Here is a 15,123-nt window from a genome sequence, read left to right as displayed (position 1 = left end):
AAATGAAAAGTTTCTTGAGACTCCAGCTATTTAAATAAGCCAAGACTAAGGAAACAAACAAACAAATCAAACCAAACTTTCAAGTAAGTTATATGAAGGGAACAAATCAAAGTAAAAAAAAATATAAATATAATTTTAAGAGGCTAAAACACATATAATAGCTAGTTAGAGACACTTGGATACAGTGCTGGATGACAGGTAAGGCATATATGTATGTAAAGGCTGTTTTGAGTTACAAATGCTATGAGACTGGCAACAATTTCAATGGACACAAAGAGAAACGAGTATGAATGTTTTAAAAGAACAGTGCTCCTGGCAACTGTTCATTTAATAAACCACATTACAGACACACAATGGGGGTCCCTAAGGCACGGAAGCCATGTTATTTTTGAGGAGTCAAGCACTCCTTTCCTTTTATATGACTGAATACAGCAAATCAGTGTACTCGATCTGTAAGACATAGTCAACCTATTTTCTAAGCCCCCTGATTAAACATTTACCCAAACTATTCTGTGTTTCAGCAGGACAAAGCTGAATGGCAATTCTAACCATATAGCTAATTCTCCATGTAATGAAAGCAATTGTGTGATTTCACTAACTATGACTCAACCTAAAGGTCAACTGTCTTTAATTTTCAAAAACCATCAGAATATAACAAAAAAAAACAACACAAAAGAGCCAATCCATCAAGTGTTTGTAACTCTAAAACGGTATCATTTGTGTTACATTTTCAAATGATTATTTTTTCCAAATAACCAGTGAAAGGTTAATGGTTATTTTCATAATTAGTTCCAGATGTTTACCATTCTTCTCTGACGTCCTCAGGAAGATCATGTCAGCAGGGACCCGCTGGTTCTGTTACAAAAGGAAAGGCTGTTACCGCGCATAGCTGTATGCACATTCGTGTACCCCTGCATCCCGTGGCATAAAACTAAGGTTTTTTCAAAAATAATATTTAATTCTTTGTCCAGTTGGGGTTCAGGATTTATTTTATTTTGAATTCCAAAACAGGATCTCTTCCCTCTACCTGTGCTAGCTCACTGTAGAAATCCAAAGACAAAGGCATTAGGAGCCAGCTCCCAACAATTTCAATGGGAGCTGGCTCAGGCTCTAGGTTTTCAAAGAACTCATCCATTAGCTCTGGAGAGTCTCAAACAATCCAGCAGTAGGAGCTTAAAGCCTGTACTGGTTTCCTTCCAAGAAGGCCTATGCTAGTAAAAAGACACATGCATGTGCTTTTTTCTATACAGGTTCTGTTTACCCCTCATCTGTACAAGTTGTTTGTTATATTACTGCTGATAGACATCTGCAGAAACAGAAAGTGGAAGTCTGTGCAAACCATCCTCTGAACAAAGGGGCAAGTTGATACAGGGTCATCTGAGGTCATATAAAGCACATAGTTTTCTAGGTTCTCAATTTCCAGTCAGCTACAGATACTTATAATATTGTGCAAGAGACTCTCCATCAAGCTTCATACAGGGATAATGTATTTGAACATGCAATGTAGGTACCTGTTCGGGTCAAGTGGGTCTTCGTGTATCCAAACACTCAGTTACAAGCATTTGCACGTGCATATTTTGTTGATGCACTTGGATCAAGAATTTGGCCTACTACAGATTGTAGGACCATGTGGGGTTTTTATCTCGTCATGCAGAAGTAAATGGAAACTTCAGATCATAGGCTTCCACAGAGAAATTTGTTCCAATTTCTAGAAACTTACTGAGAATTATTTAATACAGTATAAAATTATGGAAAAGGGAATATTACTAGGAGAGATTATTAAATATCATCACTAAAATTTTAGCCATTGTAAAAAAACACTGACATGGCAGATTTTAGTGAAATATTCTTATTGATTGTGCGAGAAAAGTATTTTACAAACTAATCCCCCCACCCCCACATACACACAATACAAATACAAATCCACACAAACCTTTTCAACAATGATAAGGTCCCCTACTTGGATACTAGAACTCTTCACCTTCACGGTTCCTGCAGAAGTGAAACAAACTTCAGTAAGTTACAACCTTTTCAGCAAAAGATACAGTATAAATACATACAGCTGAGCAGGATCTTTAGCTAAAGGTCCATCAAAGCTATACTGGAAACTGTTTGGGAATACTTTAAAATTTGTTATTTTGGAGGTGGCCAATAACAAATCTATAACATACAGAGCTGGTCCATACTACTTCTACCTGATGCTTCAGTTAAAGTGATAGAGGCCTATGCTTTGGTGTTGGAGATCCGAGGTTCAATCCCCAGTGATGACCCAGCAGGGTGAAGTTATTCTATTATTTTTATAGTGCTTAGCATCCATGAGTTTAAAAATGCTTTCAAAACTTGTTAGGCAGACTGTGGTATAACAATGAGAATGTAACAAGGAGCTATGAATTTCCGGTGTTTCTTTTCAGCAATGTTGGTGGAAAATGGAGGCTTACATCTTCAATATAATACCTGACCACAATAATTTAAACAGATACGTCAACCTTAACTCACGGTTAATTTCCTTTTTGTATTACAACCTTATAGATGGCCCACTTCTACAGTCATTCCTTTATGTCAACGAGAGCTTTGTCTGAATAAACATGGTAAGATATGCCCCCTCACAAGAAGGTATAAACATTTATTCCCTTGCAGTTTTCAAGCATTTTTACCGGTCGTTTTAAACCAGAGAACTAATTTAACAATTGGCTAGTAATTTTAAATCATTAGCCAGTTCTAGATTTGGCTTCTCATGGTGACTAGAGATTTATTATCAGTTAATTTGAACTCTGCTTTATGTGGCTGCCTGCTATACTCAACAAAAGCCTCTTTAATCTGTTGTGGTTTGAGTAGAAGGGGGGAGACTCGTGGGAGTTCATGCCAGGCAGAACCCCAGCATGGACAACAGTCCTACTGTAATTTGCAATTCATTGGCTAACGGGCCAGCTACCAGCTCAGAAAGGGGGTGAAAAAAAAAAGGAGGGGAAATTAGCACAAAGCACAAAGGTCACTAGGATTTTACTACTGGCAGTCCCTTCATTAGCATCCCTCTCAGGATATGCTTCAGTGTTTCTGCTTCAAATTAACAATGAAAGCCATTCTAAGCTCCTGGGCAGCCTGCTGCTTTGGTGATACACTGTGTCCTGAACAACATGCCTCATCACTGCTGCTAATAAACACAGACTTCCTTACCTGCTTTAATTATTACTACAAATTATAAGCAGTCAAGGTCCATTTACAAATATCTTGTAGGTCTTCACAGATCTTGAGCTTTGGCTCATCAGAATTTAGTGAACTGAGATAAACAAAATGACTATTGGGCTACTGAATCCATAGCTAGCAGGGCAGGCAGCATACCAAGGGATTAGAGTCCATTACCTTCCATGAAGAGGCTTAAAGGGAATGCAGCACTTCAAAACCATCACTTCTAGCCCCCTTCTGTATGTCCTATACAACACAATACATTATGACACTAAAATGGTCTGGCAGGTTACATCTCTTTCCTCCTCATATTGTCATTCATGGAATAATAGAGAACACTGGTGAATATTCTACTGTACAGGGAAAGAAGCCCTAAGCACTCCTTCCTCGTAGCCACAGAGGTTCCCAAACCATGGTGCACAGAGCACTGAGTGGGGTATGTGGAAAACTGGGTGGTCAGAGTGTGCTGGCCCCTCATTTCCAGCTTCTAAATTTAACTCCAAGTCATTTAAAATACTTGACATACTCTCCTAGCATCACTTTTCCATGTGAGCCACAGGGATGTTAGGCAATCATGAGTATGAGGGGAAATGGTCTGTGGCATTGCAAATGGAGAGGAAGTGTTAATGAGACAGGCTGAATTAAAATACGGTTCACACTAGGAAAAAGTTTGAAACCCCCTGGACATCACCACCTTGTAACTTCCATTACATGCATAAAAAGCTTTACAGACCCTCATACATCAGCATCTGGGAAATTACAATAAATCTGCTACAAGTAAATACACCTTGGTATTCATGGTCTCATCCGATAAGCATCTCAATGTTGGCACTTTTAAGGAAAAAAGGGACAGATGACAGAAATATCTTTCTAACCGATCTGCACTCTCTAAAGAAGCCTGTTGCGTGAGATACACCCCCTCCCTTTTAACTAGCAAAGCTAATTTTCTTTACCAACCAAATTCATGGCCCCTCATGGATGACATCTTATGGGAAACACCGTATGTCACACTAAGAAGACAGGACCAGATGTTTCCTTTCAGTCAGGACTCCCATAAAGCAATTTACTAAAATTAGTTTTATTTTAATCTTGGGAATTCTATAGTTTTTTTTGTTTTTTTTTTGTTTTGTTTTTTTAAATCAGCTACTGAATACTGGAATTTGCTTATGCACATTTGAGATACCGAATAACACAAATGCTTCAATATCATTCTCAGTATTTTTCTACTAATGTAAAAGATAAGAAGATAAAATACGGACACTTTTATAAATGCATGAAACAGTACTGTTCTTTGACAAGCAGCAATGTACATTTTTAAAACAATTCAGATTTAACAAGGATTAACTAAAAATACTTCAAATGTTATGTTTTAAGGCCTCCATTTTTTGAAGTTCCTTAAAATGCTTAAACACAAAATTCAGATCACAAAATTCTGCTCCATTATGTTACATGAGGGTGGTTTTTTCTTTACATGGTATTGGTTTCATTCTTAAAGTGTGAGACAGGACTTGTTCCATTTTCCTGAAACAAAGGAATGTGTATGCCCCTTCTTGTATACAAAAACAAATATCATTCCCTCAAGTTCCTTGATATTAGCTTTTGATGTGCCCTGAAACATGCTATTTGTGTCTGACAAAAGACAGAAAACGTGCATTCTAGTGTGGAAATATTTCACTCCATCACGCAGCTATGGGTTTTTGAATTTCCACCAGATCCTCAGTGTGATAAACTCACCATTATGCAGATTATTTAAAACGTCAAACATACCAGCAAGAGGAAATGTCTCTTTCTACCATATAAGGGCCTCTATGGAGATTTTATGTGGGATTTCCACAGCCTTTATCACAGCAGAGATCAAAACACTCTTCATTCGGAATTAAAAGTTGAAGCCAAATGTTTATGAAAACAAGTCAAATGCACCCTAGAATCAGAAATAGTTTGTTTTGAGCCATTCCATTATGCTTTTGTCTTATACAGCCTAACACTATATAAACTGTGGAGCACGGCAGAGAGGGGTTGGGAAAATATTGTTTTTATATGGCTGGTAATTGCCAGTGATCTGTATCTTAAGGAGCACCTACTCGGTAGGAGTTCTTTTCACATTTCTTACTATTTGTGTAGTTTCTCTATTATGCTCTGTTGCCCAGGGAAGGGAAAAAAAGTGAGAGAAAACAAGAACAATCCTGGAATTGTAAGCAAAGACCTAGCTCTCTATCAAGCAGAAACTCAGCCTGCAGATTTTAAAACAAAAGTGGTCCTGTAGGTTTTGAAATGTGATTGTTGACCATTACAATCCAAACAACTGTCCTGTAAAACATTACTTAAACTTTCTAGAAGTTTGCTGATTTTTAACTAAAATATTTATGGGCTTAAAGAAGTAACAGCAGCAACCCATTAAAAAAAGGCAAAATAGGCTCAGTAATAATTTCTCTTTTACGCAGAATAAAGGATACAGCCCTCTATAGTAAGGAAATTATTAATTTTTATTATTAATTATTATTATACCAGTACTGGAGTTTGGCTACTATATTCCAAATAAGAAGTGATCCAAAGAGGATTCTCCCTTTTTCGCTATCAAGAAAGCAGCTTATTGAATCTTAAAGATGTTATCCAAAAGGATGCATTAGAAAATTGGTGAATAGGAGGAAAACTGCAAGTCACAAATAATTGCAAAATACCGAAGCTGTTGCAGTACGGCATGCTGGTGAGTTCATGTTTGACTGGTGAGATTAGTTGTGCTTGGAAGTGCATTAACAAGATACTGTTCAAGTGAACAGAAAATCCAGATCTCTGTAGAGAAGGAACTGGCAGGAATTCAAAGCAGGAGAAAGATGCACAGAGGAAGACAAGATGATGCTAATTCAGGGAAGCACCTAGGCCTCTTTTTAAATCCATCCCTATTCAGGAAAGCACATAAGCACATGCTTACATCTCACCGACGAAGGTCATGTCTACACTACCACTTATGTCCGCAAAGCTTATGTTGCTCAGTGGGTGAAAAAAACCCACACCCCTGAGCAACACAAGTTTCGCCTGCATAAGTGGTAGTGTGCACAGCGCTATGTCAGTGGGAGAGCTTCTCCCACCGACATAGCTACCATTGCTCGTTGGTTCAGTTACGTCGACAGGAGAGCTCTCTCCCATCAGCAAAGAGCAGCTACACGAGAGATCTTACAGTGGTGCAGCTGCGTCGGTAATGTCTCATGTGTTGACATAGCCTTAAGTTCATGCTTAACTCTGACTAAGCTGCCTAGATTTGTGCCCACGGGGAAGTGGGGAGAAGAGAGAAAAACTACACGAGTTCTAGATTTTGTAGCAATTTAGAGACATTCAACAGCACAGATTACAATTTCCTGATGAATATTCTTATGACAAATTAGTTCTGCCACAGTTATTCCTCAAGTATAGCCGTGTTCAGTTTCACTCCTTATTCTCCCTCTCCCATGCTGATGGCCATCTATAGGGCTGAAATTGCCCTCAATTAAAAACACACGGCAACATTTTAAAAGCCTTTAAGTCACTTGTACTGTCTCTTCGACTGCCCTTCTCAATGTGATACGCTCTTGTTATTTGTATGGTGATAGTACTTCGGAGCCCCAGTCATTGACCACGCCCCCTATCATGCTAGGTGCTGTAGAAACATATCCAAAAAACAATCCTTGCACCAAACAGCTTACAATTTAAGTATCTGGAGTTTTGGTAAATTCACCCAAAAATAATTAATTAAAATTAATGGTAATAAGACTCTATTACTAATGCTACTGGTGACTTTCGCATACCCGGGGCCTAACTGTCTGAGGTCTCTGGTGGCTGACAATTAAGCCCCTGAAAGTTGCTAGCTTCCATTCCTACTGTGCAAAATGGTTTAATTCTTTCCCAAAAATTGTTATGAAAATACATATTTTAAAGTTTAGATAATCACTACTAATGTGCCCACTGCACATTTGAGCCTTACAATAAATAGTTTCATGATTCCTTCTATATACATTCTGTTCTGACTGGACCACTGTAGTGTCTCATTTATTGTTACCTCACCAAATATATTTTAAAAAATTAATGAAATGGCTTGTATTATATGCTAGTGTCCAGCTGCCCATCCCACTCAGTTTCTTTCAAGAATTAGTGAAGTTAAGAAGGAAGGGAGGGAAAATCATTCATGGGAAACGTAATTGCAATATGAAAAGAACTAAGAAAAGGTCAGGCCCCTTATAGATCAATGAATAGAACACAGAAGGAAACTCTTTTATACCTTTAAATAGATGTAGTAAACCCTTCTTTGATGGGACTTTTGCTGGTTGCCAAGCATTTTAAATGTTGTAGTGAGAACATGTTATTAAAAGGGGATTTAATATTCAGCAACTGCTATGGTTTATTCCACAGCAGCCTCACAGTTCCCAGCCTGTGAAATATGCATAATCTTAAGCAACTACATGCAAAAGAAGGCTTGTTCTCAGAAAATTGCAAAATGTTCATAGCATGAATCCCACATGCAGCTTTTTTTACACACATGCTCAGATCACTCCTCCTTCAAATTGAGAGGCTACATTTTTTTGTGATATCAAAGAGGACTGAACCCCAAAAAAGAAGCTACTTAATTTCAGCTCACTCTCATTAAAAAAAAAAGCTCCTGGCATCACTGGGCAGCACTGCTAGCTGTGCCATGGTTAAAACTATTATTCTTCAGTTAAAGTGGGATTTACACTTCTTTGTTAGGCATAATATAGATAATGATCTGAATCAAAAATCACACCACTGATACTTAGGGTACAGAATGAAATTTTGAGGAAGTCTGAAGTGAATCTATCCTATAGTTTAACTGTCTGGAAATACCCTATTAAAAATTTTGATCTAGTGTCTATTTTATTTTTGGCTTATAAATGACTTAACAGTCTGAACTATTCAGAGAGTTCAAGGGAGGGGTAGCTAAACAAAATATATTCAAAATACACAAATTAGCAATATCCCTGGTTAATGTTTCTGTCGTTGTCATGAAAACCACATTCAAAAATATTAGCTGAATGTCAACATGTAATATTTTTCACAACAAAGCACTAGTGACACACTAAGATGTGAGCTTTTTGGCAAAGAGGGTCAGGTGGTGGTGGCAGGGTTATGGAAGTGCATGCCCAGTAGAGCCAGGTAGAAACTGGAATTTGGCACGTACCCAGATGACATATCTTAAGATATGCAAGAGCAAAGTTCTTCTACTCCTCCTATACACTTCAGAGAGGAGAGCATGACACCATGCTTTTCTCTACACAATCTCCAAGGAGCTTGGTGCAAAGTATTTTCTACCCCAGACTGTGTTATGCTTTCAGGGATCCATTTCTTTCATACGATCACAAGCACGTACAGAAAAATAAGAGTTCAGGCTGCTTAACTCTTCCGCAAAATACGTAATGTCATCGTTACCATTAAAAAAACGTTAAGCATAAAAAAACCCCTGGAAATAATGAAATAGCTTATGCACATTTCATTACCCCTTCTCACATATCTGGTTTAATGATAATATTAACATCTGAAAAGTCATCTTATATGTTTCAGCCACCTTAACGCTGACATACACATTTATGAGCGCCTTCAGCACTTAGGTCACTAATTATACACTTTACATGGTTAGAAGAAGAATATAATTAGTGGTGCATACGTTGAAAGAGTTCTTAAGTTTGTATAGTAGGGTCACAGCTAAGGTAACATGCAAGGTGAATTTTCATGCCATAGTCAAGTGCATGTATAAAGTGTTGGGGTAATAATGGATGTGTATGTAAATTATCTTAACTAGTTATGCTGTGTCCTTCTAACTGCCCCTGGACCCTACTGGACCGAACCCCTCCCACCCTTATCTGTTGCATGTCCCTTTGGCTAACTGGTGTCTGGAAAGTTTTTTAAGCTAGAACAAGGTTATTAGAACGTTTAAGTAAATAACTGCCACCGATAATCTGCAGTTTTCTTTCTTTCTTTAGTTATTAACAGCTATGCGTTAGTTTTGTATTTTGTATCTGGGTTTATATTTACTTCAGCAACCTTATTAGATCTTGGTTTGTGAAAATCTTTCATTGCACACAGCAGAGCACATTATTTCCTTCCATACAAGTGACAAGCCAGGAAGTGTACCTGGAAAGCAAAAGTATTATTGAAAGACTCATGCACAACTACTCATGTGAATAAAATACAATTTTGAACCCCCCACACGATCGCTACTTCAGGCCTAGTTTTGCCTTCATTCCATCTACCATCTACTTGCTGCTCTTGGATCTCTCTCCCTCTCCTTGGCCACTGAGGGACCTCCCTTCCTTTAAAAAACACTGCTCCCATGAGGCCATTCACTGATAATCAGGCAACTAAAGGATCTATAGTAGAGGAGGGACAAGGATACTTTGCTTTCATTTTGCAGAAGCAAACTCCAAGGTGATTCAGTTCCAGGTTCCATTTTCTCCAACGTGCCATGGTACCACAAAGGAAAGGTCAGGGCACAGGTTTTACAATGGCCTGCGATTTAGGCCTATCAGTTTTCAAGAGCCTGATCTGCCTGAAAGTTCAACCTACATCCAACGTTTGCCTGGACTGGTGTGTGTGTGTGTAATTTAAATTTTAAATTTATGGAAAGGAACTACATCTTTCCATTCAGCCTGCACAGTACCAAATACAGCCTCACACACCCTATAAATAGAACACTGAGATTCTTACCACTTTGCATACAATGTGTCCAGGAGTTACTTGAAATAACTTGCCCATTCACATTTGCTCTCGATTTATTTCCTAGGGGAACGTTCAATAACTGGCAGCTTCAACTGTACTTACGCAAGAAGCTATCTGCAAGTCTACCGAGACCTATAGTGCTCCAGTGCTAAAAGCAACAAAGTGGACATTAAGCCACGTGCCTGCATGCCTGTAACCCTCCCGCCCTCCTTGAACTCTGCTTCTCTGACTGTCAGCAACATTTGATTGAGTTGCAACTCCTGCTATTCCAGCAGTCTGCTACAGGATACAGCGGGGCAGAGGCAGAGAACTGGAGCCAAAGAGCTGACCTCTTGCTGTGAGCTTGCTGTAGATCTGGGAGTTTACTTCCTTGTCGCGTGTGTAACATCGGATCTCCTCCACTGCCTCGCGAATGATGGTAACTGCAAGCACAAAACCCTAAAGGGGGAGAAAAAAACTAAATGGGTAAGAGGCCAGAAAACATCCTCTGTCTCAGATCCATGTAATGCACAATATTGACCAATGCCCATGTCTATATTCAATGTTTTCGTCTTGTTTTCCTGACTTATTATTGCTTACTTATTATGATGAGTGTTATACAGAACACTGATACCAAGATAACAATACACTCACATTTTTTAAATATAGTTTTATTTATAGGCTTTCTGTACTGCTTGCCAGGCACATCACAAACAATTTACCCTCACAACACCCTTGTAAGGTAGGGAAGTTTTATTTCCATTTTACAGATGGGAACTGAGGCAGAGAGAGATTAAGGCCTGGCTCCTAGCAGGTATTCAGGTGAATAACCTGGTCTACATCTAAAACTTAGGTCAACCTAGCTACAACACTCAGGGCTCTGAAAAATTTCTCACCCTGCACGACATAGTTAGTTTGACCTAACCCCCACTGCAGACCCAGCCAGATTGATGGAAGAATCCTTCCATTGATCTAGTTACTGCCTTTTGGAGAGATGGATTACCTACACTGATGGAGAAACTCTTTCTGTTGATGCAGGAAACATCTATACTACGGCTCTACAGAGGAACAGCTGCAGAGCCATAGTCGTGCCGCTGTAGCGTAAATATGGGCTAACCCCCAGTGAAATCAAAGGGAGTTTAATGCCTAAACATGTTGAAGGGCCTGGGCCGCTGTGGCTTGCCCCAGATCACACAGGAAACCCACTGCACGGCCAGATCTCCCGAGACCTTGTCTTGTGCCTTAAGCACAAGACTATCCAGGACAGTTCATCTAATTTGATCCTACGAACATACATGTGCCTAACTTTATTACCATGACTAGTGCCTCAAAATTAATGTGACTACTCACAGTACTAAAGCATAGACGAGAGGAACTATTTCAGTTTCTTATCAGCATGGAGAACATGCACATCATACTTTTAGTATTACCAGACTCTAAAAATAAGCAGAGCTCAGACAAAGCACCTCCCTCTTTGGGCTAGTATCGCAAACTCATTTTATATTAGACATTATTCAGCTCTGATTCACTACATTGCTAAATCTGGCATGTCAATGAACAGAGCTGCAAGTGCTTTACACTCCATGTGAAAATTCATATTACAGAATCTTGTCATCAGGCAGCAGGGATCTTGTCAACCAATGTATTTGTTAGGTATCCAATCAAATTCAATTTTTTTTAATTGTTTGAAAACATGACAGTTGAAACATGAAAACCACAGACAGATTTATAAATAATGCAGAAAAGGGTTTGATAAGTAAATAACAAATGGGATAAGAATTTTTGCGTGCCCAACTTAAGCTGCCTTTCAAGGGACTTGATTTTCAGAAAGTGCTGAGCACCTACCCTTTGAAAATCAGGCCTCTTTAAAGACACCTCAAGTCAGGCACCCCAAAATTACAGATCATATTGGAAAACCTTGGGCATAGAGTGTTCACAATATTACTACCTGACACTGACAATAATTAACCTTTTCGCATGTCCTTTTTTGTTTTGTTTTTTTCAAACAAGAAACTGTCTCTGGTTTACTGAAACTGAAGGACAGCATTTTCTGCAACTAAATTCAGACATTCTTATAGCTTTGGTTTTTGTGCACACAGTCTCACCTAAAACATACAACACTGCAATAAAATTGTGCAGTGTCTTAGCTACAGTTCATACGTATCAGTGTACAACCACAGGATACATTAGAAAAAATCTGACATTAGCTTTGAAATGCAGAAGGTATTGCATGTATTTGCATTATTTAAAGGGGGCATTTTCAAAAGGACCTAACTCAAGCGCCTTTGAAAGTTTCAGCCTAAAAACTTTCCTGTTTATTAGACTGCGGGAGGTTTAATTAAGATACACATGATTTAAAATATCAAGCCTCCCCGCCCCCTTTTCAAGGTCACTTGAGTATTTAGCAAAGAATACACTTTGGTACCTATTCTAATAATAGATAATAATAATTCTAATCATTCCACAAATTGTACACAGTGCCAATTAATGTTAATGGCAACTTTCTGCCTGTACAATAGAGAAGAACTGTTCAAAAAATGCTAATTTTTATAAGATTTTTTTTTTAAGTTTTCAAAATTTCCTCCATAAACTTCTCCATTTTTTTGACAAAACCCCAATATACTGAAAAATTAGAGTCTCCATTGTGTGACCACCATTAAAATGTTCCCAATATATTTTTGGCCAAAATGAAAATAAAAGCCATTTTTCATGAAAAAAAAACAAAAAACATGTTTTGACAAGACAAAAAAACAAAACAAAAAAATCCTACCAGCTTTGTTGTGGAGAGAAGAGAGTTGGTTAAATATACAAACTACTGAGATAGTCTCTCATTACCTTCCATACCTAGTGCCCATTAACATTAACAGGAATTATATTCTTACATCAAGAGAGAATATGTCCTTAAGGCTTGGAATTGCTTTAATAATGTAAACATGACATTGAATAGATTCAAATTACAGAAGCCAGGAAGGCAATAATATACAAAATGATCTTTTGATAGAAGCATTTCATTCCAGAAGGGCTAGGGTCAGTACATTTCACTCTGAGCCACTCAAAGATATATCAGTTGGGTAACTGACAAGCAAAAAAAGACTGAAGGCTTCTCTGTCACTTAACGATTTCAAAAACTCCTAGGTGCTTTCAGATAAAAGGGAAAGAAACAATCCGTGTTGATTATTTTTAGCTTGCTTTGTGGATCAGAAATCTAAAGAGTTTGGGTATCTGAATTTCAAATAATCATCCAAAAATATTCCCACATGTGCTGCCTCACTATGCCATCATGTATGTCATTCTATACCGAACACTTGTATCAGCAGTCAGTAATGAACAAAGACCTTTCTTATACTACTCTCTAGCAGCTCATATGCTGAGTCCTAATTGCTCATCTGGCCTAGACAAATCACAATTGCTTATAGGATTCTATAAAAAACCTGTTGGGGGATAGGGGAGAGGGAGTGGGGGGGGCTTGTTCAAACTAGTTTTGTGACACACTCACTTTTCCTAAACAGGGCAAATACAATAACTTTGTCATACGTATATGCCAAAACATGAATTCAACCAGGCACAGGGCTGACTACCAGCAGAGTTTTAGTAGCAACTTCATGATATTTTTTACTTCTGTGGTATCAGTTTGCTTTTGCAAACAGGATTATCAGATTGAGGTAAATTTAATGGAAATCATTTTTCCCAATTCAGTTGAAAATGGGGAGAATGTTTTACCATCAACACTGCAGGGATTTTACCACCCGTGATTTCCAAAGAGCAGCCTAAAAGTGTCATCTTTAAAATCATTGTGGATCTGTGATTATTTTAAATATGTTTTTGCTTCCTATACTGAAAGCAACAAGTTACACCCAAGGATTTCTAAACCCTGTTGGAAGATCCAGATAACTACAGTTCATTTGCAGCCCTGCTGAGTGAAGACAGATGGCAGCACAGGTTTGATGCAAGTGTTTTCTGCCATTTGTTTGTCAAAGCTGAACTGTTAATGTACTTAAAATACTATGCAGAAAACATAGGGTATTTCTTGGTGATTAACTATCAGCTGACCTCATGTGCAAGAGAGGGATGTAAACCCCCAGGAGGCTGCTTACTGGAAGTGGAAGGGAAAAAAGTTTAGAGGTGCATAGATTTTTAACGGGTTTCAGAGTAGCATCCGTGTTAGTCTGTATTCGCAAAAAGAAAAGGAAGATTTGTGGCACCTTGGAGACTAACACATTTATCTGAGCATAAGCTTTCGTGAGCTACAGCTCACTTCATCGGATGCATCCGATGAAGTGAGCTGTAGCTCACGAAAGCTTATGCTCAAATAAATGTGTTAGTCTCCAAGGTGCCACAAGTTCTCCTTTTCTTTTTATAGATTTTTAAGTGGCCGTTGTAGCTTCAATTGGCTTGTGCAGTGCGTTCCTATGTGCATTGCTCAGGTAGTTTAAATTATCTTATCATTCCATTCAATCACTCCTTATTGTGCCTTTTTAACTCTTCCCCCCCCCCCCATACCTTCCCAAAAAAATCAGTGTTGTGTCCTTTTTTAAAAAAAATTCTAAATCACCATCCCTCTTTATCTGGTCTGCTCCTAAACACTTATTTCTATTGTCCCAGAATACTATGTACTCTACAGTCAATGGAGTCAAGGTAGTCAGCCATAAAACCCAATGTCCAGAGTTTTAGAATTGCATGCACAGATGACTAGACATCTTACTGAAGAGCTGATATGAATATCTGTCATGACTGCCCAGGCATGCATATGTACATGTACATGCAAATGCACATAATTCTGAAAACAGGAACCTAAATATTAAAAAAAAGTCATCTCCTGACACCTTACCACCCTGACTTCCACTGGAGACAGCAACATGGCAAGGTTCCTCTGAGCAGTTGGCAGCAGAAAGGGAGCTTGGTTTATGCACACAGCAAGAGGTAAGGGGCAGACAGAAAACATTTGAGAACTCTGTAATAAGGAAGTTATTCAACTCTTCCTGCAGATTTGAGATTGAAATAAAGCCACATGGAACCCTTGTGGATGCACCAATTTACTCTAGAGATCTGCCTAACAACTTTAACGAGAGATGGGAAACCCCATCTCAAATAGTTAGCTAGCATCCTTTCCCAAAGACTGTAGCGAACTTGGCTTTCTGACTTCTTCCAACCTCAGGGGAAATATATGTTTGGAAAATGACAAATCAGTAAGTGTGTGTGTCAGGGGTTTCGGGGGGAAGCATCTATGCTCTAAGCAAATTTGAATAAATGAAATGTAAAAAT

At 38.5% G+C, this 15,123-nt stretch overlaps 1 protein-coding gene across 2 annotated transcripts in view; it reads right to left on the bottom strand.

Moving 5' to 3' along the window:
* Positions 1–15,123, bottom strand: part of ATP9A (ATPase phospholipid transporting 9A (putative)) — an 89,548-nt gene that overhangs the window by 55,650 nt on the left and 18,775 nt on the right. For both annotated transcript variants that reach the window (XM_048820115.2, XM_048820114.2), the window contains exons 4-6: positions 10,212–10,320; positions 1,934–1,992; positions 804–855 (exon numbers count right to left, since the gene is read on the bottom strand). In XM_048820115.2, the coding sequence (XP_048676072.1) occupies positions 804–855; positions 1,934–1,992; positions 10,212–10,320 (220 nt within the window). The remainder of the gene's footprint in view (positions 1–803; positions 856–1,933; positions 1,993–10,211; positions 10,321–15,123) is intronic.

Source organism: Caretta caretta, chromosome 13 (assembly GCF_965140235.1).
Source record: "Caretta caretta isolate rCarCar2 chromosome 13, rCarCar1.hap1, whole genome shotgun sequence".
Classification (NCBI taxonomy): domain Eukaryota; kingdom Metazoa; phylum Chordata; order Testudines; family Cheloniidae; genus Caretta; species Caretta caretta.
Note: the sequence above shows the minus strand (reverse complement) of the source record. Positions and strands in the feature narration are given on the sequence as shown.